A 27,950-nucleotide genomic window follows, 5' to 3' on the forward strand; every position below is an offset into this window, starting at 1 on the left:
ATATATGTATGTATGTATGTGGGTATATGAATAACGACCGCTTAAAATCGATTTCAAAGTTCTACTTTCGCTGTAGAAATTTTAGGTCTACGTTATGTAGTTTGACTATTGTCAATTAAATCGAATGCTTTGTATTGCATGCGCTCCACGTTTTTCATTTTCAATTCCATAGATTGTTTATAATGACTTTTGCTAAAATTTCAAAATCAAAAGTTATCAAAACAAATTCTATGGGACTGAGAAATATTATTTTCTACTTTTTATTTAGTCCATTTATAAAAGCGTTGTATATTAAAAAGTTTTTTTTATATTATTTATTTTGTTCAGAACATCAAATATCACAAACTTCAGGTGTCATGGCAACAGTAGCTTTTTATAAAAATCACCAACACTTTTCAAGGTGGTTGAGCGCCCTGCATTGGTTACAGTAAAAAATTTAAAGTTGGTATAGATATTATAAATATCAAAAGGAACAAACTATGGGGCATGTTTGCCAGGATGAAACTTTTTTTCCTCATACAAAAATTGGACCACTCTAATGTACATGTTTACTTTCGAAAAGGTTTGCTTTCCATATTGCATGCAAACCAATGACGCGATATTAATTTGTTGTACGTGATTTGTTTAATTTTGCCAAATCACAGCTTCTAATGGCTTAACATGCACTAAAATGTCTAAAATGCTAGACAGATGTACAAAGTCCTCAAATATCCCCATACAAATGCGCATTAGCTCTAAACTAAAAATGTAGATATGTTTACTGTTGCTATTGTGATTGCCGCTGAATTACGACAACAAAACAAAAATCAATCAATATCAGCTGTCTAAATGCACAATTTTACGCGTCTGTCAGGCTGAAATTTTAATTCGCATTTGTTCTTCGTGATTCAAATTAACCCTCTTAATCTGTATTTCCTATAAATCGGCTCAAAAATAGTATATGCTTGAAACCAAAGAGGTTGCTCATCATTTACTTATAAGAAGACATAATTTCTCATTTCTGCGATTATTATACAATTTTGATTTTTATTGCAGGAATGCAATGAAAAAAGTTGGCACAGAAATGGCCATAAATTTATTTATTCCTATATACTAAAGTTTTTAGACCTTTTTAGCATTAGGTACCCTCAGTTATAAGACTTGCAATCAAAAACCATTGATTTTTAATTTATTTTATTTCAGTTGTCTTAAGCCAATAATAACATAGGGCTTAACAGCCATAAATTTACGATTTGCGAATCATTCCGTTCTACGGGAAAATATGTATGTATTTTTATTTAAGGGATCCAATACATTTGGGATAAATTAAAATAAATTAAATTTTTCTGGCTGCCTTTGACCGCACAAAGCCTATTCACACATGCAATTTACAGTAACTTTTCTATGTACATACCTACTTATGTACAAATATATAAAAAAAAGATGTAGTATACAAATACATATCTATGTATGTATGTATCTTTCTTTAACTATTTATTCTGCTATAATCAATTCTTCTAACTTGTTTACCCGCAAAATCGAGTATTTCTACTTTCTGTCTGCATTTACACGTGTGTGTTAAGTCACAGCTTCACAATTCACGCGGAAATACCTTTAAGCGCCTACGCATAGATTTCAAATCGAGTTCAAATAGATAAACAGCGGCAAAAACAATCTTGCCTTAACAAAGAAAAACATACGCTACAACAGCCACTACACAAACAAAATAAAAAATAAAAAAAAAAAAACAATAAAAAAAATAAATAAGTAAGGTGGTGAAAACAAAATCAGTTACACATACAATTAAAGATAACCTTTTCACAGTCAGTCTTAACAGCATAACAAGTGAGCGTGTGCGAAGAAAGCATAACAACAACAGTACAAAACAAATCGAAAAACAATAGATTTGAGAGAGTGTAAGCATACGAGTATGCCTGTAAAAAGGTAGTTCGTATTTTTTTTTGTTTTTAATTTGTTTTAAACTTTGCATAAAATTAATATCTTTTTCCTGAATATGCTAGTCATAAATCTGTGCATAAATATGCGAAATGCGAAAATGATTGTAACAAAATATTCCTTCTATCGGAATTGGCAATCAAAAGCTCATAAACTATCCAATTATGCTAGCGATTAGAATGAAAAAAGAATTCGAATTTCTTTAGTTTTCGAATCNTTGACCCCGGATTCGTGTTCAGCACGAAAAATCCGTTCAGAAACACCAGGTCCCGTCTTATTCGCAGAAAAAAAGTTGAAATTTGTAGACCAGTGTTATTTATATCGCGAGGTAAAAAAAATAGATTTTTGCCACCCATATTTTCGCTAGTGCTTAGCTGTACTGCTTCTGCTATTTGTGGCGTGAGTCTTCATGTTCGGACACCAAAGGAGGGATTTACAGTTTTTCGTTGTCTATGAATTGCAATCGGTTTTAAAGGCAGCTTTTTCTTGGCAGAAGTACACTTGGATGACTGCCATTGTCTGCCAGGTGGCGACCACTATTTGCTTATAGCTTTTTTCGGACGTTGCTAGTAACAGCCATCGACCCTTAGACTGGCCTAGTCGCGTAGGCACTTTTAATTATTCGGGTTCTCGCTTACGGAAATCGAGACTCTTAAATAAAATAAAAGTCTATTTGACCTCTCAAAAGACCTCGAGAGATCTATAGCTCATATAATATTTTCTATGTCATTCAATATTTTTTGACACACCCTCTGGATCATAATGGACTTCCGTTGTAAAACGGATCGTTTCAAATACTTTCTTTAAGTTTTTTTTTTAGTGTCATTTAATTCGATGTTCTCATTTTGCTGGTTACATAGAAAGAACTTAACGCTGGTGTATAAAAATCATTGTAAAACCGAAACGTTCTTATATACAGAATGCCATACGTACAGCAACATAAGGACAGTGAATTGCTTTCACAAGTTTTTGAGAAACAAAATAAAAAAAAACTTACGTAGATCATTTGTTAAAATAAGTTTCCTAATTTGTGAATGCGGGTTTACCTAAAATAAACAAGAAAAAAATATTATCAGTTCCGAGGATTGTACGATAAAATATTAGAATTCATTCCTATATCTCAGACCCATGAGCTGCTTGCGGTGATTTCGATGAGCTTGGCTATTGAGATCTCTTTCATTGAATGTAGAGGCGTGGAACTATTCAAATTCCTTTTCACTACGAGTACTCAAAGTCAGTTATAGGGTACTATTTACTATACCTTTTTAGAATATTTTTTAAAGAAAGTTCTGCACTTGGTCCTTTCAGTATGTTCGGAAGCGCCACGTCATTCTTTGGCCATCCATGGCTACCGAGTTGAAGGTTCTTTTCAACGGAGTGTTTTTCTCCATAGGTTACAATACAATCGTTATATTTCTATGAATTCGACTACGTCAATTTCTTTAAGTAGATCGATACCTGTCGCCTGCACGAATAGTTCTTACGACGTCTTCGCATCTTCGTTTGTCACCGTTTTTTTAAAGAAGCGCTCTGTCATTGTCATTTTTAAGCCTTTGTATTCAGCGTCCTTAAAGTGGAGATAGACGGTTGTAGGCCTTATCCTTCAACTTACCGAAATGATCAAGACTTATTTCTGGCCAAGTACCGTAACTTCAGCAGCATTTCCCAAAACGTTTTTTTGTGCTGTTATTATTAATATTAAGCGCCATAAACACCGGGAACTCTACCATGTTCTATGTTTTGTGCGTGGCTCTCCGCCCTATAAGGGAAGGCTTTTGTTCCAGACACAAATCTGCGCCTAGCGACAGCGTCACATTCACAGAGAATATGCTGCTCGCAAAAGCGACATACGTTTAATACCGCAAGATGAATTTTACTATGGTGGTAAAGAAGCGAACAGTCGTCCGTGTAGTACCCAGTGGGAGTTTCGGGGTCCCTTCTGCTTAACTTATGTAGTTGCTTCATTTGGAGGACAGAAAAATCGCTCTGCTTGCCTCTGCCTGAGACATTCCGTCCAATGACTGTTGAACATTTTGTTTACCCAGTTATCCCCTTTATGTGTGCTTTGATGAACCCACAAAAGGGTTCCGGATCTTGAAACACTTCCGTAGTTCCTTGTCTCACTAGATAGTCCGCCTTCTCATTGCCATCACGTTCCTCATGTCTCATCCTATTAAAACTGCGCCTAGAGCATTTGGGAGACTGAAGCAATAAAATAATGTCTAAGACGTTATAATGTGGAACTTCGGTGCTAGAGGGCTGCCTGGATGTCCGACATAATGCAGATATATTTTGAGGATGTGCCTCTTCTGAATCATTCTTTGCCACAGACTTCTATTGTATGGGTCTCCGCTTGGAAGATGGTGGATTAGCAACCCATTGGTATCGATTTTTTGAGGTTCAGCCCATCTGCGTGTGCTGTTATAACAACAACAAAAACGTTGAACTTTGATTGATATTGATAAGATGCCATCAAATCATTAGACCATTTAATGAATTGTCTTAAAAGGTGGAAATTGCACGGCAGATGTACCACCCAAGCAGGGCAACCTTGAGGTGGCTTCTCTGAATAATAAGAGGCATTTTTGGTAAATTTGCCCACCATTTGGACGGTAACCCTGTTATGCGAAATATTGAGGTATTCTTTGTCACCTATGAATCGCAAGCGGTCCAAAGAGCTAGATAGACCACAGCTCCTCTTTAAGATCGGGCATTTAATCCAGCCCTGTCTGGTAGAAGCTGATGCGAAGAGTCTGGTTAATATTAATTTCCAGCTGTATTTACAAAGGTGTAATGGCACAGGCCAGCCTCCAGTGCTATGTTTTTTGTTTATAGCTATTGAGGAGCTCTCATACTTAGAAGAAAGGTATTGGCTGGAAAAGCTTTGTAGGGAACACTCAATGATTCGTAAATGTGAAAGCTAAATCTTCAGCGCTCAATCTTTTTTCTCCCCTTTTTCATCAAATAAGCAGGTTTAGGAATCTCCTTAGACCCGCGAAACCAGACCTCTCGGTTCTAGAGAGTGTATTGACAAGCCACTTTCCTATCGGGGTTCACGCAGCGAGATTAAATATTACAAGGTTCGAGCTTTCTAGCTTAGAGGGAGGAGATCTCCGGGACTAATATCTGCCGACTGCGAAACTTCGTTTAGCAGTAACCGTTCACAGTCTAAAGGCCACACAGAAAGTGGTCTGTCGCGGTGGGAAGCGATCCAGCGGTTGTCGCGGCAGTCTGCGCTATGGGGACGTCACACAGAAGTGAGCCCCTTGACAGGGGACAAGTACCTCAACTTAACCAATATATTTACATCTATTTGTGTGCCATCTAACCCCACCCAACCGGTATAAACGAACAAATTCTTATTTATTATGTATGTATTTAGGAATAAAGATTATAAATATTTTTATATCTCCACTTCGGCAGGTGTACTTGTGGCCCAGTAAGAATTGCTATCTTCCCAAAAATCCTGCAGAAATATGAACTGGCTGCAAATCGTAACGATAGCAGCCTTTTTGGCTGTGAGTAGCGTGAAGTCGCTATCTCTGGATCCAGGTATGTCAAATATTCTAAGAAAGTAGACTTAGGTAGTGTAGCATTTTTTTCCCCCTTTTTTTGCAGTGGCTTCCACTGAGCTGGAGCAATATATAAAAAAGGGCGATTGTGTGATATCAATGCGGCACATACGGTAAGAGAAATCGTTATATTATCTTTTAAGGAAAAACAAATCACCAAAAAATAAAAAATAAAATTCTCCCGCACTCATAGTCCTCGCCGCAAATTACACATATCTATCGAAGCGCTCTTCATGATCGACTTCCCCACATTGAAACATAAATTATCATTCTTCCTCGATCGCATGCATCAGCGTGTCACCTTGGATGTAACAGCAAATGGTGCCACCGAATCGAAACACTTCGAATTGCCTAACACAAATGAGACGAGCACAATACGTTCATTAGCTTTATATTTTCATAAGAATCGCATAGCAATGCTGGTGGATTGCAAGGAGAGTTCGACGCATGAGTTGGATATTAGCTTGGCAGAGCTCTATGCGCAGATGGAGACAGATCCGGTTATAAAACTGGTGGGTGGTAGCTAAGAAGCATTATGAAAAAATAAATAAACAAAAATACACATTGTAGACTAATTTATATTTATTTTTCTTTTTTCTCTTTTATCTCTTACATTGCATTTGACAGTTTAGGGAACGCAAATATCCTTTATATTTTGATGGACAGCTAGAGCCGGCATTGCAACGCACCAATTGTCAAAAGGGCGTGCATAAGCGCAATAAAGTTCATATGATGCGTACGCAAGTAGCGGAGCGTGGTAGGTACATATATGATATTGCCTTGCATTTATTTATTGCAATATTTTATTGACTATCGCTTTGCTTTTAGCTAAATATTATTATGCGCACGCATGCGTATGCTTTTCTTCTCTTATTTGTGCATCTATTGTTACTTGCCCTGATTTGCATTTGTTCATCAATCACTTTCATTTAATTTGTATTCTATAGAGAAGAATAAGAAACGCGATGTACGCAATTGGTTCAACAATGATTCCAGCGATAAACGTCACGAAGAGGAACGCATTCCCGTTGAGGTTGAGCAGCGTGGCGACATTCCTGTGCTGCATGGCGATTGTGAAGGTATGTATGAAAATGTGGGCAAACTTTGTAAATATTTATGTACATACAAATCTGTGCCGTTCAATTAAAGTAGCTTAAGTGACTTTAGAAGGTTTGACTTTGAATCAAAAAATAATCAGTTTCCCTTAAACATTTTTATATTTTTATTATGCTCCCATTAAAAGAGCATCTTCAACTACACCGCTGGCTAGTTAAACGTCAAAATATTGTTTTGGAACCCAATGAAATGTTGCTTTAAAGGGAAAAGTTCCCATCCCAACATAGGCTACTTTAATTGAACGGCACAGAAATGTATCTAAATAATTAGGGGATTCACAAGACGTGTTAACCGTCGTAAAATCTTAAGCTTAACACTTGTTTATGTAAAATAGCGGTTAAAATGGTTGGGGGGTTGGCTAATTATATATTCTTTATCAGTTTAAAAGAATTTCGGTTTAGTTAGAAATCCCCTAAAACCATTTTAATTAAAAAAGATGTTAACCTTAAGATTTTACGACGGTTAACACGTCTTGTGAATCCCCTAATTATGTGTATGTATGACTTAAGTAAGCTTAAATTGTCGCATAAATTGCGAGATTCTTCGCTGTAATCCTATCCCACATACTGCTCCTATTAGTGGGGAAAAAGTAAAGTGATTGGTTAAAAATAAGTATTGTAGTTTTTTTTTAAGGATTCATGTCAAAGTAAAAGCGAGGTTAGGTGGGAGAGTTTGGTATGTGTGGGGCTGCGTTCCTTTAGGTTAGGGTAGGTTAAGTTTAATCATGCGTCACACTTAAATAGTTCACTCTGAGGCCATACGAGACTCCTCAGGTCTTTGTGGAAATAGTCCAAGAGAAATATGAAGCGCATTGATCAGTGCCAGGTTGAGTTGGGCTATGTTATGTGAGACAGATTAGCTTAGCAAAATACTTTCACTTAAGTACCAATGTATTTAATCGATGGCTAAATACTTCCAAACTAAATATTTTATGATTTAGTTGAAAGTTAAAAAATTAACTCCCTAACTTACACTCACCTCAACTTATCTTACCACAACTCGCTTTACCTCACCTCAAATCAACTCATCGCATACAAACTCACCACACCTGACTTAAATTCACCACACCTGATCCTACAACACCTACATTAACCAAACCTTAACTCACCATAACTGAACTCATCACAATAGTTCTCACCACACCTCACCTAAACTCACCAAACCACAATTGAGGAACTATTTCGGGATTTCCCGGCACTATTTCGTGATTTTCGGAACTATTACGGAATTTCCGTTGTATTTATCGATTTCGATATCTTTACTTTTATCGATATTTTCATAGATATACATGCTTATGAATATTTTTACCGATATCTATTATCGATAGTTTTATCAATACATGTATCTATATTTAAATCGATACATTTATCGATATTTTTGCCGATCTGTTTATTGAAATTTTTATCGATGTATTTAATGATATTTATCGATATCTTTAATCTCGAAATTCCTGAACCTTCAAAGAACCTCAAAAAAATTCTACAAACCTCAAAGTAGTCTCGAAATAGTCCCGAAAATCCCGAAATAGTCCTTACAATCTCGAAATAGTTTCTAAAAGTAGGCCCGAAAACTCCGAATTAGTCTCGAAAATCCCGGCCCCATCGCTTCCATGCGCTGAGGGCGGTTATGGCTTTTCTGGATCGCTCCGTAAGGTTCCGTTTCCAGTCCAACTTCCTGTCAAGAATTGTACCATGGTATTTAACCTCGTTAGTTAGTGTAAGCCCCACACAATTTAGACAGCAGGTAGGGGGTTATGAAAATACGGTGACTTATATTTTCTCGTAACTTTTAGTCTAGCATTTGCTGTAAGGCTTTTGGATATAAGTCGAGGCGACTGAAGTGTTTGATAAGATCTTTCATAATGAAAAGGTGAAAGTTTTTGAGGCATCCTTATACGGTTGCCAAGATCTAGTTCTTTGCTATGGATAGGTTGTATCCCTTTTTCAGGGTGCACCACCGAGGCGGTTGGTCGTTGCCGGAGTGATCTCCGTAAGTGCGGTTCGAGTAATCAAAAACCCAGATTAGTTAGGAAGGAGAGAATGCGAGATCTCAGATGCTTAACATCACGTCCAATGCGTTGATGTTAATGTCAACTGGAATATAAGACTTTATGATTATAAACACCCGCAGCTTAATTGGCCTAGAGATCACCAGAGCGCTTTACTCGAAGGCATATTTTAATCCATTTTCCCCGAGAATAATGTCAGGCTAACAGTCCCCTCGGTGCGGAGTGTAGAGTAGACATTGTTGTTAAAATGGCTCCCCCAATATCTGATAGTCACAGTCACTATAATCAACCTAAGGACCACCCTAAAGAAAACATGCATGCAAACGAAAAACATTACAAAAAAATCGCACCTAAAAATATTTTTAACTAGCAAATACTCGAAATGTTTGCTGCGCCTTAAACTATTTTTGTATTCTTACTCCCTACCAAAACTCTTATGGTCTCATTCATAAAAAATAAAATAGATTTAAAGAGCTTTATGAAGTGAAATTTTCAAAAATATTTCAATATGTGAAGCATTCTTTAATTTCTATGAATGTGAGTATTCATCAATTTAACTTAAGCTAATATTTTTTAATAGGTGGCAAAATATTTTCGGCAGTAAACTTTCTTAAATCTCTTTAGTTCGTTAGGCGCTTTGTAATAATTCATTTTTTTATAAATTTAATTGAACACAATTTTTCAAACAGGTGGCAATGCTCCTCAAAAATTTTTTAGCCAGTAAACTTTCCCCATAAACCTCTTTATTGTGATATCCATGTTGCAATATTTAAAATATCTTATCAATTAAATTAAATTCAAATTTTCAAACAGGTGGCAACCTGCCACAAAAATATTTTCGGCTGTAAGCTTTCTTAAATCTTTTCCTTTTGGCCGCCGTATTGCAATATTTACTTTATCTGATCAATTCACTTAAACTGAAATTTTCAAAAAGGTGGCAGCTCTCTAATATTTCCTTTTCTATTGTTTAAGTTAGACTTCTAGCAATACGGCAGTGAAAACTTGATAAAATTCCAAACATTAGTTTTTGAGTGTTGCGCGTACAAACACACATACAGACAGGCAAACAACAAGTCTAAAAATTGTTGATTTTGGCTTCTGTTGTTCTTATTTATATAAAGACCCCTTGTATAAATTTTTCTTAAGTATTTATAATGCACAGTCATCGGTCTGTTACAATTTTATTATACATACATACAGACATATGTATGTACTATACATCACTATATGTAGATTTTTGTAGGCAAATTTCTCATAGCATCCATACCATCTAAACATGAAAATTATAGCCCCAATACCACCCGAAGTCTGGCTTAGAAAAGTCGCGCAAGGGTTAATTTGCCATTTTATGTTAGATACATTCGATCAGCACCGCAGCTGAATGGGTGGGTGCAACTGGAGCAGCTGCATAGCTGCGATAAATAAATATTAGTATCTAGGCACCGTCACAAATACATATGTACATATAAAAGCATCATTTTACCTAGGCAGCCAAGTACAAACAAAAATAAACTATTGTCATCTACTCAGTGTCACTGTCATTGCCACACTCGGAACCAACCAACCAGTTTTGAACCAAAGGGACAAATGCAGCTAGCGAACGATGCTATGTATGTATGTATGTATGTATGTAGTCGTAGTATAACAACCATGACGCTATAAAGTTACAACGAACGACTATTTGGCTATTGTCAAAGCGCAGCTCTAAGCTAAGCTTTGGTGTGGATTACATTAAGTCGAATTTGGAGCATATTTGCAATATGAGAAGCGAGTCGGAAGTGTGACTTGCGTATTGCGATCTATGTTGGCAATATGTTGGATTGGTTCGTGGCTTGAAGAGTGCTTGAGGGGCCACTTAAACCCCAACCCGATACTAAAAAGTCATGTACACACATACATCCATACATATGTACATATGCTGATACACAGGTATAAAAGCAGTTAAGGTGACTTCCCACGCTTGCTGAAATTATGCACAAAATATATTCAAACAAAATGCGGGTTCAATGTGTATCCGTATGTTGTTGTTGCCGCTTGGCTGGGCGTGTGCACAACTGCGTCATAATTCCGCGCAACGGCACGCTTTACACTATGTACATTAGGGTGGTCCCTGAATGCGGGAAGCAAATTTTTTTATCAGATTTCCCAAGCCTCAACCCCTACTATAAGGTTAAAACGTGGCGCACAGAGGTCAAAATTCAAATTACTCTATGAAGACGTCTTAACCGATTCCAATCGGGACCCAAATTTTTATGTGATGTCCTCGACTTTAGTAGTATCGATTTTGGGTACTAAAAGAAAAAAATATTTTTAATTTTTTGAGTCTCCATGGAGCAACTGGCCTTGGACCCCATTGCGACACGTTGGGTATGAGTTGGCAAAAAAAATTAATTAACATTTTTTTTTGAGACTCTGTAGAGGAATCTGAACTTTGGCCCCTGTACGACATGCCTTAACCAAAATTTAACGGCCTGTAAAAATTCGCTAATTTGATTTTAAGGACCACCCGAAAGTACATTCATACACTTTGTGTGTGTGTAGATATGTATGAAGCAGCTTCATGATTTATTGTTAATTTTTGTTGCTCACCTTTTTCTATTTTTTTTTTTTAGGTTTTGTTTGGGTTCGTTTTTGCAATTTTCAAGCATAAACGCATCTTCTTGTTATTGTTTATTCAGGCATTTACATTTTTTTATTTTCATTTCTAAATGTTACCCATTAAATTTTTTTAGTCGACCTCTCTATTTCTTATTCCAATTTTTATTTCTTTTCCGCACATTCAACCAACTACCCATCTACTTACATAGACGCCCTCGCAAAATCTCTAAGCGACCTAATGGAATTGGTGAAACTTTTACGTGAAGATATTGCCAACCAACGCCAGGAGATTGCCTACCTACGCCGTTTACTGGAGAATTGTGCCGGTTGTAAGGAGCCGAGCAGCAGCAGTTTACGCTTGGAACCGACATGTCGCAACGCCAATCCCTGCTATCCAGGTGAGCCTATGTACCTACACACTGAAGCTGCAATAAAGCTGACACACACAAACAAATGTGTATGGACACACATATTCTTGCAATTTCATCGAAGAAAAGAAGTGTAAAATATCGAAAATTTACGGTTTTGTCATCACTTGCAGGTGTTGAGTGCCGTGAAACGCCCACTGGCCTAAGGTGTGGCCGCTGTCCGATGGGTTTCGCAGGCGATGGCAAGATTTGTAAGCCGGGAGTCACTTGCGCTGATCGACCTTGTTTCATGTAAGTCAAGCGAATTAAGAAAAGCAAATATTTAAAATTGTAATAATTTTTTGGGGATAGCCGTATCTCGTAAGTTAAGGATTATACATATTCGGTTAGATGATACCGATACGAGGGCTAACTGCTTAGAGTGAGTGAATTTTTCGTATTTTAGTAGTTTTTTTCGTTTTTTCTCTTTGGTATATATTTACTATGAACTGTTGTGCTCCAGATCGGGTTCGAGGAGATAACTTATTAGATCAACGATATACACCGCTTAAGACTTTTGATACAATACAAATATTTTACCAGCTACTTATACTTCACACTTCGTAAAAAAAAAAAACTAAAAAATAATGAGGTCAAAATTTCTTTCCAAGCTGAATGGATGTACATACATTAGGGTGGTTCAAAAGGAGTAATGTTGGAAAAATATTTTATATGGGGGAAAAACAACTTTTCGTTGAATAGTAGGTATAGAATTCTTGAAAATTGGGAGTTTTTGGGAGCTTTTGGGCGGACCTATAAATTATAGTTACTAATACAAAATGGTTAAATAAACAATTGGGTATTATTATTGGGAATCTCCTGCAAAGAAACAGAGTTTTCCAATCGAAAAATATTGATTTTCAAGAATTCTATACTATTTGTACGTAAAGTTGTTTTTTCCCATATAAAGTACATGGGCGCTTTGAACCACCTCCAAATATTTTTCGATTTCAAAATAAAAAAATAGCGGCAAATTTTTTTCGGTATAGAAAAATCCTAGGGGTGAGAGCATAAAAATTCCGACTTTTCTTTTCCCCCATATGCATTTTTTTTGGACCACCCTTAATGTACATACATATGAATTTAGCATAAAACTAACAGTACTCGAAATACATGTACACAATTTTCTTATCTGTAGACAGAAAAAAATGTTTGTTCTTTAGAACCTTGACTTTTTTAATTCAAAAAGACACACTTTTGGACTGAAATTTTTGAATACGCAATTAAAATCCGACTTACCCATAAAATTTTAATATTCCCTGGTTTACGAGTCATACAGCTGTCCCTAGGCACGAAAAATCAGACAAGACAAAGGTTTGAAGAATGAAGGGGAAATTTTCAAAAAGCATTGGGATTCTTGAACAAAAAACAAAAATCTAAAAAAACATGGGCCCTAACTGTTTTTATTTTTATAATAAAATCATAATTTAACCGTTGCTTTGTGATTTTTGTTTCTTCGGACATTTTTAATCGTTATTATGTGATTTTTTTTCATCCTCCCCCTCACCTTCCGGTCTCCCTACGTGCTTTCCTCTCTCCCGTCTTACTGGCATCACAATGGACATCTTAGTGGATTCAATGGGGGGCTCCATATATGGAGGCAGCCCGCTTACCTAACCTAAAATATGTGATTTTTTCTTTTTTCGATCAACTCTAATCGTTCATTTTGTGATTTTAATTTTTTCGATAAGAAATAATCGTCATTTTGGATTTTTATTTATTTTTCGATCATTTTTAACCTTTATAAAAGAGACTGCACTTTTATAAACGATTGAAATCTTTTTTGTATCTAAAAAATTAAATCTGAATATGACGATTTTTTTTATTGAAAAAAAATATCACAAAATATTTTATTTCTTCGATGATTTTTAATCGTTATCTTATGATTTTTCTTTTCTCGATCATTTCTAATCGTTATTTTATTTTTATTTTTTCGATAATTTTTAACCGTTAATAGACATATTTAAATATTTTTTTGATCATAAAATGGAATCTGAAAATAACGATTTTTGATAAAAAAGAACCATCGTAAAATAACGATTAAAAATGACGGAAAGAATAGAAATCATATAATAACGATTATTTTTAATTGAAAAAAAAATAACAATCATAAAATAACGCTTAAAATGATCAAAAATACATAAATAAAATATAACTGCTTTGCAAAGATTTTAAAATAAGAATCCTTCATAATAACGATTATTTTTGGTCCCTGAAAAAAGCTAAAGCAGTCCCTGACAGCAGGTGGATACCAATTTAGGACACCACTAGAGCATTTATTTCTCTCGCTTCGGCCTACATCCGACAAATATAAGACACGCAACTTGCCGAAACTCTCAAGAACTTATGGGGTTTTAATGGGATACCTATATATTTCTACAGGAGTATAAAAATGATAAGAGCTGTAGAAAAGAAAAATAAGAAAAATTATTTCAGACATTTTTGTGTAAATATCCCACAATTGGAAGTATATGATTTCATTTATTGGGAGGCTACTACTTAGAACATCTCAACATCTTAGGCACTACTCAGGGGAGGGCTGACTCAGTGTTATGTGTTAGTTTAGGTTAGGTTAAGGTTGTTGCCCCTTGTCGAAGGACTCAGTTAGACCAGAGAACGTTTATAAATAACGTTTATAAACGTTCTCTGGTTAGACAGCTATCGTTGGTCTCTTGTGTACCACTGCGAACGGTAACTGCTAAGTTAAAGCGAGAACCAGAATCTACCAGAATCGAGAGATGCGGTTTCGCGAGCCTAACGAGAACTCTAGACCAACTCAGGTCCACCCTCGGCCAGAATTATCTCACACTGGCTCTCGTTATCCCCCAGCGTTCGCTGAGTTTTCAAGAGTACACAATTTTTTAGTCACCCTACAAATGCCAGAACGCCCTGGTGACATTTTCTGTTTTATAGCCGTTAGTATAGACAGCTTTGGCTGATCCTCTAAAAAGTAACTACACCGCTCTTTTGTGCTATTATCTCTTCTCCCTTATACGGTAGACAAATGGGCGCGATTATTTGCATAACCAGCCTTAATTTGCTTTAACTCATGCATTTTCCTCTTTAAAATGAGCATAAGCAGCCGAACAAATGAACGAAATTTTTGGGAACTAACCCGGATCTGGGGAATTTTCGATGACAACACTGGTAAAAACGGCCAGTTTTTGTCTTTTGTACAAGTAAGCAAACGAAGCAATCGAGTTTCGGATGCGCGGTAGCCGAGTGGTGAGAGTTGCGAGCTAAAAGCCTGTAGCTGCCAGGTTCGATCCTCGGTTGGAGCGATTGCGAAAATTATTTATTTTATGTTTTTTTATTTTATTTTATTTATATATTTAATTTTACTTTATTTTATTTTCATTTGCTTTATTTTATATCACATTTCTTATTTTACTATTAGTTAGTTTTAATTTTTAGAGATGAATTTTGTTAAAAAGTCAACAACAACTAACTGAAAGCAACGTAAAAAAAATATAGAACTTATAAAAATAAGAATGAAAAAGAAATAAAAAAAGTCTACTGGCCGTGGGACTCGAACCCACGACCTTGCGGCTGGTTTATTCGCATTACTGCCGTCTGTAAGGGTAAAATTTTAATTTGCATTTATGCTTATTAACTCAAATTAATTTTCTCCGTCTGTCTAAAATATTAGAGACGAAAAAGAAAAGTTTTTTTTTCGGCAATTATCCAAACAACTCTCTGTGCCTGAGATGAGAAGCAATTTTCATTTTAAAATTGCCTTAAATTTTTTTGTTATTCTCTTAAATTTCTCTTAACATTTGTACATATAAGAGTATTTGCAAGACGAAGCGTACTCTTGTATGGCTTTCTACAATCAATTTAGTACTACTTTACCAAAGAAGCAAGCAAGTAGCTGCCTTGTGTGCCATAATGAGCTCAGCGGCTTGGACGTTGGTCCACTGAAAATATAATTAATGTTTTTTACTGTATAGAAAATACCCAGCCTTGAGTTTCTAAAACTAAATGGTCCAACATTTCGGTTATCCAAAATCGGAGTCCTATTTGTTTTATTAGAAAACAAGCATCGAAGAGAAAGTAAAGTAAGCGAGGGTAAAGTTGTATGGGATCTTCAGTTGAAAAAAGTGCTGAGGAAGTACCACAGGACATAAGGGTTCATTCCCCCAAAGTTTCTTAAGGTTCACAAGCGAGGGATGGATCCCATTCTCAATAAGTTTAATATACAGGGAAACTTAACTCCGTTATCTTTAGCAGTCGGACCTTAAATGACGTATATTAACCTGGATCTGGCGGAGCAAAACTCGTCGCCTTTCTTTCAAGGCACTGGACCTAACTAACCTAGTTCACAGCAGACGAAGAAAACAAAAAATACCAGAAGCACCTTCTGTGTAAATGTCTAACTTTGGTAAATAATGGTCTTAGCCGATTACAGCGCAAACCAGAAGAAGAAGAAGCAGCAAAATACAATCTAATTTTTTACGATTATTTCCCAGCGTTATCATATATCCATATCCCACACGCAAAATATTGAACACTAAATTTCAATTCAAATAAATTTTACCCATTAAAAGTTGCTCTACTAAATATTCGTTCTGGATTTCTTATTCGTTTTACAATCGAAAATAAATAAAATAATTTGAATTATTAGAGCGACTTAACACCAACGCTGTACATAAATTCAATAAAAATCAGAAAATTTCGTGGGTACATATTTAATTCAAAGTTCTTGCATTTATTTGCAATAACTTAGAAGCAAGTGTGAGGTCTGGTCAGCGCAGATCTAGTAACTCTCATGTAATGTCATTCAATCAGTGCACACCGACAATAGTACATAGAAGAGGCAACAACAAACCACATAAATAAGTAAAGTGACATTAAATGCATGCTTTTGTGTCAAATTTGAAAGAAAACAAAACGTATTGAAATACAAAACCAACGTTGGCGCATGCACTACAAAAAAAAAGAGTATGAGTACCTAAACATTAAGTGAAAATAAAATCGGAGAGTGTTGCATGTGTAGCAGCAAGGGCAACCTGTTACAATGTGCTTCGCTGCTAAACAGCACTGACTTGCCATTGCTGGCATTTAAAAGCATAGACAGATGGCAGCGTTGATCCGAATTAACTCGTTAATTCGGAATTAACGGCAGTTGATACGGATTACCAAAAGGCAGAAAACGGCGGAAAGGTAATAATGTCAATTGACTTTTTTTCGCACCAGTATGCGAAATAGTGTCAATTGAACTTGATCTTGTTACCTGTCACCGCAAAAGTAGCCTGAATTTACAATTCAAAATGGTCAACCGGTTTCATTTATTTTTTTTTAATGAAAGCCAATAAAATTTAGAAAAGATTTGTAGAACCCGATTGTTGAATTTGTATTTGCTTTTATAAAATTTTTTTTTAGGGCAAAATGCAGAGAAAATATCGATTTTTAAGAAAATCCTAATTACAAATTAACGCTTTCATACATTTTTCAATTTATGAACCTTTTTTTAAAGCTACTTTATTTTTTATGAATGTGAATATGAATTTATAAAAAAAATTTCACCAAAACTAAAATTTTTTTCAGAACTTTTAGGTAAATTTTAGGTATGCCGTTTTATAGCGCATTCAAGTGTATTACCTATACATTTAGAAGGAAATAACTCAGAAAAAAATCTGGTCGGTAGGTGGCGCGGGGTCGGATCTAATTTTTATTAACCTACTTCCAAAAAAAGTTCGTCGGAATATTTTAATTTTTTTTGTTTTTTTTTTTATGTATGTTACCGCATAACTTTGGACCACGTGTCGGTGTTTTTTTTGGCTTAAAAATTACTTTTTTTTATATATATTACTTACATGAAAAGGAAAATCTCCACAAAAAAATTTGCTGATAGGTGGCGCAGAGGTGATATATTTACAAAACCCTTATTTATGGTGCGATTTGGTTCATATTAAGAAAGCTTGTTTTAATTTTTTTTCCATTAAGTTATTTTAACTTTTTTGTCGGCACAGAAATGATAATTTTCACTTACTTTGGAAATTTTAATTCAAATCAATGGCGGTATATTTGTTGTGTTCGAAATAGAGATGGACACGGAACAAAAATTTCAATCCCGATCTTGCCCATACCGAAATTCAATTTTTATGTCCCGAACCCGCTCATCCCGACGTTTTTCAGAAGTGTACTGCGGGCTCCGAAATCTGTCACTAAGATTAATTGACATGTCTTTCAAATTAATTTTAAATAATAAAAAATCTGGTAACTTCCGATTATTTTTTTATGCCCATCATTAGTGCGATTACTCAAAATTGACGCGATTTTGAAGCGGTCATCAAGATTTCTGTGAATTGTCATGTATGGAAAGCAGAATCTAAAAAAATACTTTGAAGAGAAAATAATTAAGTTAACAAAAAGTATTATATAAGTAAACAAACGAAGGGTTGGATTAACTTTAGAACAATTGTATTTGTTCGTTCGGGTCATTACTCTTTTTACCGTTGAGAAAATAATATTTTTTTTTTTCAGAGTTTCATTTTCAACAAGTAATAGGGACAAATCAGATTTCTCAAATTGCGAGAATTTGAATTGCATGAAGTGTTTCCGTTTTTGGTTGACTACTTCTATCCCCATTCCCAGCAATTCTTAATAATCATTTTTATTTTGATAATTATACATTTAATTTTTTCAAATTCTTTAATTTATTTTTTTGGTTTATGTAACTTCGCCCAATTATTTGAAATTAATTTATTTGTCGTGTTAAACAGTAAAATTTTATTGAAAAAGGTCCCAACGACTATAAGTACATTAAAGGAAATAAATGTAATAATTGAAGGAGTTAAACAAATTTAAGAAAATATTGCTTGCCTTGAGATTCGAACCCACGCTCTCGCGACTCGCTTAATCCGCAATATGTACTGCCGTCTGTCAGGGTACAATTAACATTGCCGTCTGTTTACGCTATAAGACGCACTAGCACACGGCTTCGTGGCGGTTAGGGTCGTTTTAGTGTCTTTAGTTTTTTGCGCTTTTGTTATTATTATTGTTATGGTTGACTCTAGAGTCACATAAATTTTGTGTAAATTACAACTACAAAGCATAAAGATTCTTATGCGACAAAACAATAACGCGGTTGAGGTAACTGATATACCCCAATGCGGACAGACACAAATAGAACTGATATTACTAGACTAAAAATACAAATGCACTACCTTCTTAGTTATCTACAATACAAGTGTCATTTAAATGAAATGAAATTGAATGGGCAACTTTAGATGACATTTGAGTTTAGTGCCTGCGCCTTTTTGAACTTTTTTTTTTATCTCATACCTTCAGCATCCAGAGCACCAACTGCTTCAGCTCGCATTCCTACTCGTTGTACAACTTTTATTATACCAAAAGGGTACACCCTGTTGGCAATTTGCATAATATACAAATTATTGTTAACTATCTCTATAGGTATGTTGGTATGTATATTGATCTGTTGTGGCAACATTGTCGTTAATGTCAACTTTTATTATCAATGAAATGCGACCTGCTCTCAGCGAGCTGCCGAGCCGAAAGGCAGCACGTGTGGTATCCCTACGCTGCCTTTGTGACTGTCCCACACACAAAAGTCAAATAAATTATACGAATGACAGAAGATTTCATTTAAAACTCATTGGAAATTATTTTAAATGCATGTAAACCTTTTTGTTGTAAAAACACCAGCGCCCTACTGGCATTGTTGGTAAGCGCAAAGCGCTACAAGATCTTCTTCACATACATATGTACATATGCACATTGTCTTCACGGTGGGGCATATACTTATTAAGGCGCCTTATCAATAAATACTAAGTAGCTGCCTCAAGGGTATCGATATCGCATTTGTGTACAAACGAATATTCGTTATGAATCCTCAAACATACGTTTCTATTCTATGTGCATGTCATTTATCGGGGCAATTGCCAGTAAAAAATACATAAAACGGCGCAATGACGATCACCTGTTGAGCTGTTGGTGCCAACACTTGGAATATGTCTTTGAAGTTCTTCTTTAAGTTAGCGCAGATAAGAATGAAGTTAAATGGAATAAGGAGTGTCAACTCTGACTGGGTTACCGGAAAACTGTTATTGTTGGCTTTTTATTAAAAAGCAATTTTTAGCGATTACAATACTCACATATGTACATATATTTACTATATAAACAATGGAAAAATGGATGAGAGTTGAGAGCAAGCAAAAGAGTTGAAATTTTTGTTTGATTTAAAGATTATTGAAATGATATTTACCATTTAGTTAACAAAGTGGGGCATTTTGCACTTGCTTATTGATCCAGGCATTTCTGCAAAATCTAGTTATGTACATATGCCTATGTAGCTAGGTGTCAGAAATCGTGTTATTAAAAAAATGCAAATCTTATTGTGGATTCCGGGAGAATATCCATCCGGTAAAAATGTTTGTTTGGGAAGACTTTTGTTAGAGGTGTCAAATCCTTAGAAATGGGCGTGGTATCTAGCACAAGTAAATTGTTTTAACCGGAAGTCCGTTCCAGAAAAAATGTTCCGACAAAAGTTATGCGTTTTTATGCGCAGAATCCGAATCTATGGAAGTCAGAAATGCGACCAAATAGTAGAGCATCCTCGACTTGGTAATTACTAATTTTTCGTTTTCCAATTAAAAAATTTTCACCCATTTCCCAAGTCCACGATGAGTTGAAGTTCGAAGCTCATTTAGAGGTTGAAAAAGGTACTACCGAGAAAAAAGTTTCAAACGAAAGTAACGGTTTTTATCCTCACAATTCAAATCTGTAATCAAGCTATGAATGTCTAGTTTACGAAAATGGACATCCAGTTAGTTTAACACACTACTGATCGAAAACGGAAGTCGGTAATATCATCAAAAGATAGATACTCTTACTTACTTTTCACTGACACTGATACGGAACTGAAACGGCACGGATGTGTGTGGATAGACCTAAAATTTGCTGCATTTCAGAGGTTGGTAAATGATTTGAAAAATCGCGGTTTTTCAGTTTTTACGGTTTTTGAGCTACACACCGTATAAATCTGATCGATATGTCTAATTTCTGAACATATTTCTAAGATAACCATGATTTACGTAGGTTGTCATTAAAAAAGTTCCAGTAAATTCTTCTTCTTACCGTTTTTCGGTTTGCGTCCGAACCAAAAGGCTTCTCCAATAGCCTCTGCATTGTGCGATTGCGCCAGTTACTCAACCGGAGTGCAGTCTGGTCCTTCTGCACTTAGTCCTGCCTGCCGGTGGGGGCACAATAGACCTACTGGTCGCAGTGCCATACCTAACCAACTATCTAGTCCTGCCATTTTGCTCGTGCTCGTGGTCTACCCATGGGTGCCGAGTCGAGGGATGGGAGCGCCGGTTTCCGATACCCGTCAACCCCGCCAACAGGGCCGTCGATCTTGCATAGAATAGTTCTCTCGAAAGCACCCAAAGCCTCCTCATCTTTTTCGACATCGTCCACGTTTTCGCGCCATACATATAAACATATGGTTTTTCTTGCAAAACATATCTGAATTTGACAAATTTTATCGGTGTCATTTTCTAGAACTTCTTATATCTCATAACAGAACTTTATGTAAAATAAGTAAAATTACGACTATTATAGCAGAAGGATCGCTCACTCAAATGAGATTATTGAAAAAAAAAATTACACCTTGCTGCACAAATATTTCTTTGAAATTAAATATTTTGATATAATTTTTTCCATGACGGCACTTCAGATAGAAATAACCTGGTTAAACTCATCCACCGATTGCTCATCTATACAGTAGAGAGCAAGGATATGGGCTTTTATCGGTTCAGAGAGACACCCCGCTGGAGGACGGTGTTGCAGTACAGGTTTAAGGTAAATTCCCCCAGACTTGAAGTAAACTCAACAAAGGCCGAGTCAGTTATTTTTGGCAGGCAGTAAAAGTTGAAGACTCGCGTACAGTGTACGGACTTTACCACTTTATTGGTAGATCTACCAACTTTTTTGCTGTATTTTATTTTCTACCATTTTTACCAACAAAGGCTTAAATCTACCAATATTTTTCAGAAAGAAGGCAAACAGATTTAAATGAACGCAGTGTATACATATTTTGCCATCGAACACACCTAAAATAAATATGAAAAATTAACTCTGACCATAGCCAATTTAAAAGTGAAATTGCATCTCTATCAGCTGTTTATGGAAATATTTTTCGTTTGCAATACTTTGTGTAGCGGACTGCCAAATGAATGGGTTGCAAATTTCAAGCATTTCAAAGCTAATTTTAACCCTTTCCGATCAAATCCGTCCCTGATGAATATAAAAATTTGTCCTCTCAATTACAAGGTTAATAAAATCTCATAATACCAAAAGTAAACAAAAAAATATTCAAAAGTTATTTCATTGAAAATTATCTTAGTTATGTAAAAAATAATTGATTTTACTTCAGATATGTTGGAATGAATATTTTATATCTTTTCAAATATCTTTAGTTAAGATTTGCATTAAAAAATTTTAAATTTTCTCCATAAAATGAACCGTTTTAATAAACCTTACCGGTTTTTCTGCCTTCAGTAGATCAAGAAATCAAAAACCTACCCTTTAAAAAAACCACCCTAATTGCCAATTCAACTGCAACCTTTGCGGACGTTGTTACAATATATTGTACAAGATACTTTCAACCTTTCAATGTAAATGTACAATATATTGTACATTTTTTTTACCGGGAAAAATATTTTACATCATGATAGTTTAATTTAAGCATTTTTATATGATGAAATGCTTTTTATATTTCCATACTATGTGATTTTATTAGCGATTTTACTTGACTTTCACGTATTTTTTGTACAGTAAATTACCACAACTTCCGTGTCACTGGAATTTTATGAAATGGTCTATTTTTAAATTAAATTCTAAAAATATTTTTGAAACATTTTCGATTTTGAAATTTACGTAAACTATTCGGGACATTCCAAAACTTCATAAAGTTTAATTGGTTTTCAAAAATATTTATAAGATTTTTAGTAGCACGCTTCCAGTGTTACAAAAAATTAAATGTGCAATATATTGTACAAATGCAGGAAGAGGGTTAATCAAGCAATTTTGTAGTGCAAAGTAATTGTTTTTTTTTTTTTTAATGTAGAATAAAGGCATCCGTGTTCGAATCAAAATGTCTTTTTAGATTACGGCATTTGGTGGCGTGTTCGCTTTTTAGCTTAAAATATATTTAAGGCAAACGGCTGTCATTTTATTTCATTCGATTCGAATCGTGCTTCATTCGATCACGGCCCAGTTTTACATTTTTTCAGGAATGTTTTATTGGCGTAAAATACATTTTTTGCTGCATTATCAAAAACTACAATTTATTCCAAGGTGAATTCATATAAGGTGATACCAGAAGTTCAAAAACAAAATGGCCACTAACAAATTTTACGCGTAATTACAATAAGAACTTCAACAAATACATCATTAACCGACTTCCAAAAAAGGAGGAGGTTATCAGTTCGTCGGAATATATATTTTTTTTTTATGTATGTTACCGCATGACTTTGGACCACGTCAACCGATTTCGATTTTTGCATCGCAAAGGTAGTGTCTCAGAGGTGGTCCCATACTAATCTGGTTAAGATCCGATCAGTGGATCATGAGATATATATATATATATATATATATTATATGAGAGTTGTTTTGACAATAAGAATCACCAAGGCAAAAATCCAGCTGCTCTGATAACACTACCTTACCTGAATTCGCCTTCATTTATTATATGTGAGTAAAAACTATCTAATATTGTTTCTTTTAAAAAAATCTACCAACTTCTACCAATTTTTGTATGTAAAATCTACCACTTTTAATTTTCTTGAAGTCCGTGCACTGCTCGCATACTCCCTTGGTACCAAAAAAAAAAAATAATAATGGCAATCACTTCGCAATTCGCCCTGGCATAACAACAAGGCGGCTCGCATAAAGAAATTTATATCGGAGTTTGTTTTACTGGTAAAAAGATGAGAGGGGCTTCGCTGGAAAGATAGTGTAGTGTAGTAAGTATACGTATATAAAGAAATTGTTCCATTTGTCATACTTTAAGGAGGCTCAGTATGATGGCTTGGACTCAGGAATTAAAGGCATTCAGGAGGCTGCAAATAATAGTATAAAGATGCGCAGAGTTTTGTTTAAGCGACATCATTTATTCTACATTCAGAGAGTTGCCCTAAATGCAGTCACGCAACTACTTCTACTTGATCTAATTGCTCGATAGGTAGTTCAGCAGTAGGTGAGGTTAGTTTAGGAAGGCGCGTGCGAATGACTCGTGCTTCCAGTTGGAGGCAGAATTGCCCATTGTGAATGCCATCTATGAGTGCTAAGAGGTAGCACATACTTTTGACCGCAGTTATTCTATATTGTCAGTATGGTGTCTGTTAAACCATTTACTTCTCTGATATTTTCACTTCCGCTATATCCTCCAAACTATTCAATCAGCGTCATCCGAAATGCTTGAGATGCCTTTGTCTGGAGAGCACTGGGCATTGACATAGGAAGTGGTGAATCGATTCCTCTTCTTCCTCATCCGGACAACTTCTGCAGAGCGAGCTTGTTGGTATACGCCATCGATAGAGCATTAGTGCTATAGAACAATGCCATGCCATTACGGCAGATTTATTTAGCGTCAATAATTCATTATTACGATTCTTATTGCGTCTCGGTCATAGCAATAAAATTTATCCGCTTTGCCGGTGTGCATTTCAAGTCCTTTAGTCGGCTATTTCGTTCCCTTCGAGCAACCCAGTAGAGAGAGGTTTTAACGTGACTCAGCGAAGCCAGCGATGCACGACATTTTCAAACTGACTACTTTCGGCTGTGCTACCTTGGAATCTAACGTTTTCAAAACCATCTGACTGTCAACGAGTATAGTAACGTTCCATGACAGATATCCACTATACCGGATGAGAGGCATGCGATATGTTGCCATATCTGCAGGTCCTTGGAGTTCCCAATCTACACTAGTCCAAAAATGTATGGAAACTTAAGACTAAAATCCCATAATGACGTGAGGTAATCATTTTCGAAATCTAAGTCGGCCTTGATTCCGTTACGCCGTCCACTTTTACGTACCTTCAACACCGCTGCGCACCCGTAATTATCTGGCTGCTTCCACAATTTTGTTTCCCCTCGTCATTTTGATGAATTGATTTCAGGTGGAACTTGTGTGACTAACATTTTACATTCTGATAGCAAATATTGCTTTAACGCATCCTACGTCGAATCAAATCATAAGTACCTACTTTGGTCATAATCAATTTTTTTCCAAAAGAAATAAATCTTGACGAAGAAGGAGAAATATGTAGCTCAAACCTGGTGCTGAGTATGTTCTTGAGCTAAGCAATTTCGCAGGTTTTATTTGTAATCATTCAGTGCAACAATGAACAATCTCAAATATCTACAATAAACACTTAACAGGTTATTAAAAATAATAGCTGGTGGGTGTAAAGTTGACGAAACAGCTGAAAGAGCAAAGGTACTGTATAGCAAATATTTGATCGAAAAGTTTTATAAAACCACATAATATCAGCCTAGAGTACGCCGGGTTTTTTTTTATAAGGCTCCATGTTTTTGATGTTTTTAAATATCTAATAAAATACGAATGTGCAGTGAAGTGAGAAAGCAACGATTTAAAATGCTTGGCATGGTTACCCCGTTCTTCATTACTGTAGTTTGTAACTTCAAAATGAGATTTTCTTCTCTTACAAAAAAGTTGCGGAACAAACGCGGTTTAGTGAATAGATATTCAGACAAAATCCATAATAAAACCTAAACTTTTTAACTTTACTCTCAAAACTGCCGCGGCCATTTCAAGTAGTTTGTCGCCTAAAAAATGAAAAAATCTTCCCGAGCAAGTATTTTTACGGGATAGGCATTTGACAATGAAAAAATATATAAAATAAAATACAATTCTTAAAGTTTCTGAGAATTTTACCAGAGAACTCAGTCAGTGAAACTATTTGCAGGCTCAAGGCTGTCGCTCAATCAAAAGCCACTTTGAGTGCTTATTAGGTTCATTCCTTATCTTTTTGGACTAAAATCTGAAAAGTGTCAAAATGCCAGAGCGTAAGCAAAATGCGCTCACTAAAAGAGAATAACAGGAAAAGTAAAGGAACGCAAAAAACCAAATTTTTAGTCCAAAGAATGGCAACAACAAAACTAACGTCAAATAAGAACAGAAATGTATGTACAAAACACATTCACACAAGCACAAGCACAATAAACACTTGCTATATCAATTATTTTTTGCCTCCTTCCAATTTCAATTCATTTCTTTTACTTTTTAGATTATTCTCACTTTTAGCGTATTCTTTAATTTCCGTTAATTTAAATTCAGTTGAGTTTGACACTTTTCAGGATTTTGCCAGAAAAAATTCTTCTGACTAAATCTGACTACTTCGGACTGATGAGAGTCACTCTCACTGACTGTTGCTCTCTCATTTTTGCTGTCATTTCCGAGTTAAGGAACGCTTTTTGGACTAAATCTGACTACTTCGGACTTTTTCTGACTATTTCTGGGAGATAAGGAACGCTCATATTGCAACGCTCAGTACAGATCACATTCACTGACAGCTGTTTACTACACATTTGTAAATGTTTATGGCAGATTTTTTTTTTCTTTTTGTTAAATACCATAACCGCCACAATTAGCAAAAGTGTTAAGTGTTTACATACTTATTTAAATGAAATATAATTTAGGTGGGCGAATTACGTACTAGAGAAAATGATGATTCATATGCACTGAAAGCAGGCGCAAATGCGTATGAACATACATACAGTGGTCGAAAAAAATATAGCCGTAGCACATATTGACAACTTTATTTTTTTTTGTAATTTAGTTTTTCTTTATTTTTTTGTAAAAATATGTTTCATTATTTAACAAAAATCTCCAAATTTCTAAATTTGTGAATACAAAAAAGTCAACAAACTATGGTAAAAATTTCGAGCTTTTTAATTCGATTACTTAGAAAAATTTTGAGTATGCAGTTTTGTAGCCCATTCAATTCTATTACAATAAAGTGCAAGATTCAAATGGCTAAAAATTATCGTTGATTTTTTTAATTTTTTGTCACGTTTGATTCCATATGTATAACTAATAAACATGGCGTTAAAACGCCAAAATTTCATTTGGCCTTTAAAACGGACGGCAATATTAGTTAGTAAGCGACCCGTATTCCAAATTTCATCTAGATCCGTTCAGCCGTAACTTGAAATAATGAAACGTTATTGCACATCTACAGGCCAAGCTCTTTAATTTGAAATCTAATATTTAAAATTCGAAAGAATGTTGCAGATCTGATAACTTTCGCGTATTATATATATACTTAGTTATGGCTTTTTCAAAAGGTGGCAACCCTAATCAAAAATAGTTTCAACAAATATACATATTTCGATTGACACTCATATTTTAATATTTCATATAGTTTGTGTAAACAGGTGGCAACCCTCTTCAAACACCTCAAAAATACTCGAAATGTTCAAACTAAAGATTTCTTAAAACTCTTTTGTTTGACTCCATATTTCAATATTCCATATTAATTGTGTATGTATAACTTAACTAAATTCGACTTTTCAAACAGGTGGTAACCCTTTTCAAAATCATTTTCAAACCGAAACCTTCTCAAATATCATTCGTCTAACATTTCGAAACATATTTCAATTAAAATCATGAATTAAGTTGAACACGTGGCAACACTCCTTAATAGAAATCAGAAATAAAACACTTCCAGAGCCACTTCGATTTACAGCCATATTTTAATATTTCATATATAACTTGTGTATAATTTAACTAAATTCGACTTTTCAAACAGGTGGTAATCCTCTTAAGAATATTTTCAAACTTAAACCGTTTTGAATCTCTTTCGTCTGGCATCCAAATTATCATCTTTTCTAAATAATCTAATTAAACAGTTCGAAAATTTAAGAAAGTTTGTTGATTTTTTTTTTTTTTAATATTGCACAAAGTTTTAAACTTGTATTTACAAGGGCTTTGCTAAAGAATGAACGACATCATTATAAAAAAGAACTAAAATCATATAACAAAAAAATAAAATAAATTGTGAAAACTTGGCAATATTTGGTTCGACCACTGTACATACAAATGTGCCCATGTTGCCATATGCGTACCTAATACATATGTATACATATATACATAGTTGGCGCTTGATTGAGTCTTAAAAGCCCTCAAAGCTTTTAGCTACACAACAAGATCATCACCACTATCATCCAGGTACTCAAAATAGCAAAGGCTTACAAATGGAAGGGAGGCACTCATCTCATATGCATTCATACTTAAGAATGCACACTAATTACTGGCAGTTTACAAAG

At 35.1% G+C, this 27,950-nt stretch overlaps 1 protein-coding gene across 3 annotated transcripts in view; it reads left to right on the top strand.

The window, feature by feature from the left end:
• LOC108364736 (uncharacterized) overlaps positions 1-27,950 on the top strand; it is a 78,142-nt gene that overhangs the window by 43,214 nt on the left and 6,978 nt on the right. For all 3 annotated transcript variants that reach the window (XM_017618555.1, XM_017618561.1, XM_017618547.1), the window contains exons 2-8: positions 5,359-5,487; positions 5,554-5,620; positions 5,701-6,019; positions 6,135-6,264; positions 6,455-6,586; positions 11,439-11,627; positions 11,771-11,888. In XM_017618555.1, the coding sequence (XP_017474044.1) occupies positions 5,412-5,487; positions 5,554-5,620; positions 5,701-6,019; positions 6,135-6,264; positions 6,455-6,586; positions 11,439-11,627; positions 11,771-11,888 (1,031 nt within the window). In that variant the 5' untranslated portion in view covers positions 5,359-5,411. The remainder of the gene's footprint in view (positions 1-5,358; positions 5,488-5,553; positions 5,621-5,700; positions 6,020-6,134; positions 6,265-6,454; positions 6,587-11,438; positions 11,628-11,770; positions 11,889-27,950) is intronic.

The sequence above is a fragment of the Rhagoletis zephyria genome, unplaced genomic scaffold (assembly GCF_001687245.7).
Source record: "Rhagoletis zephyria isolate East Lansing unplaced genomic scaffold, Rhagoletis_zephyria_1.1 Rzeph_scaffold_00033, whole genome shotgun sequence".
NCBI lineage: Eukaryota > Metazoa > Arthropoda > Insecta > Diptera > Tephritidae > Rhagoletis > Rhagoletis zephyria.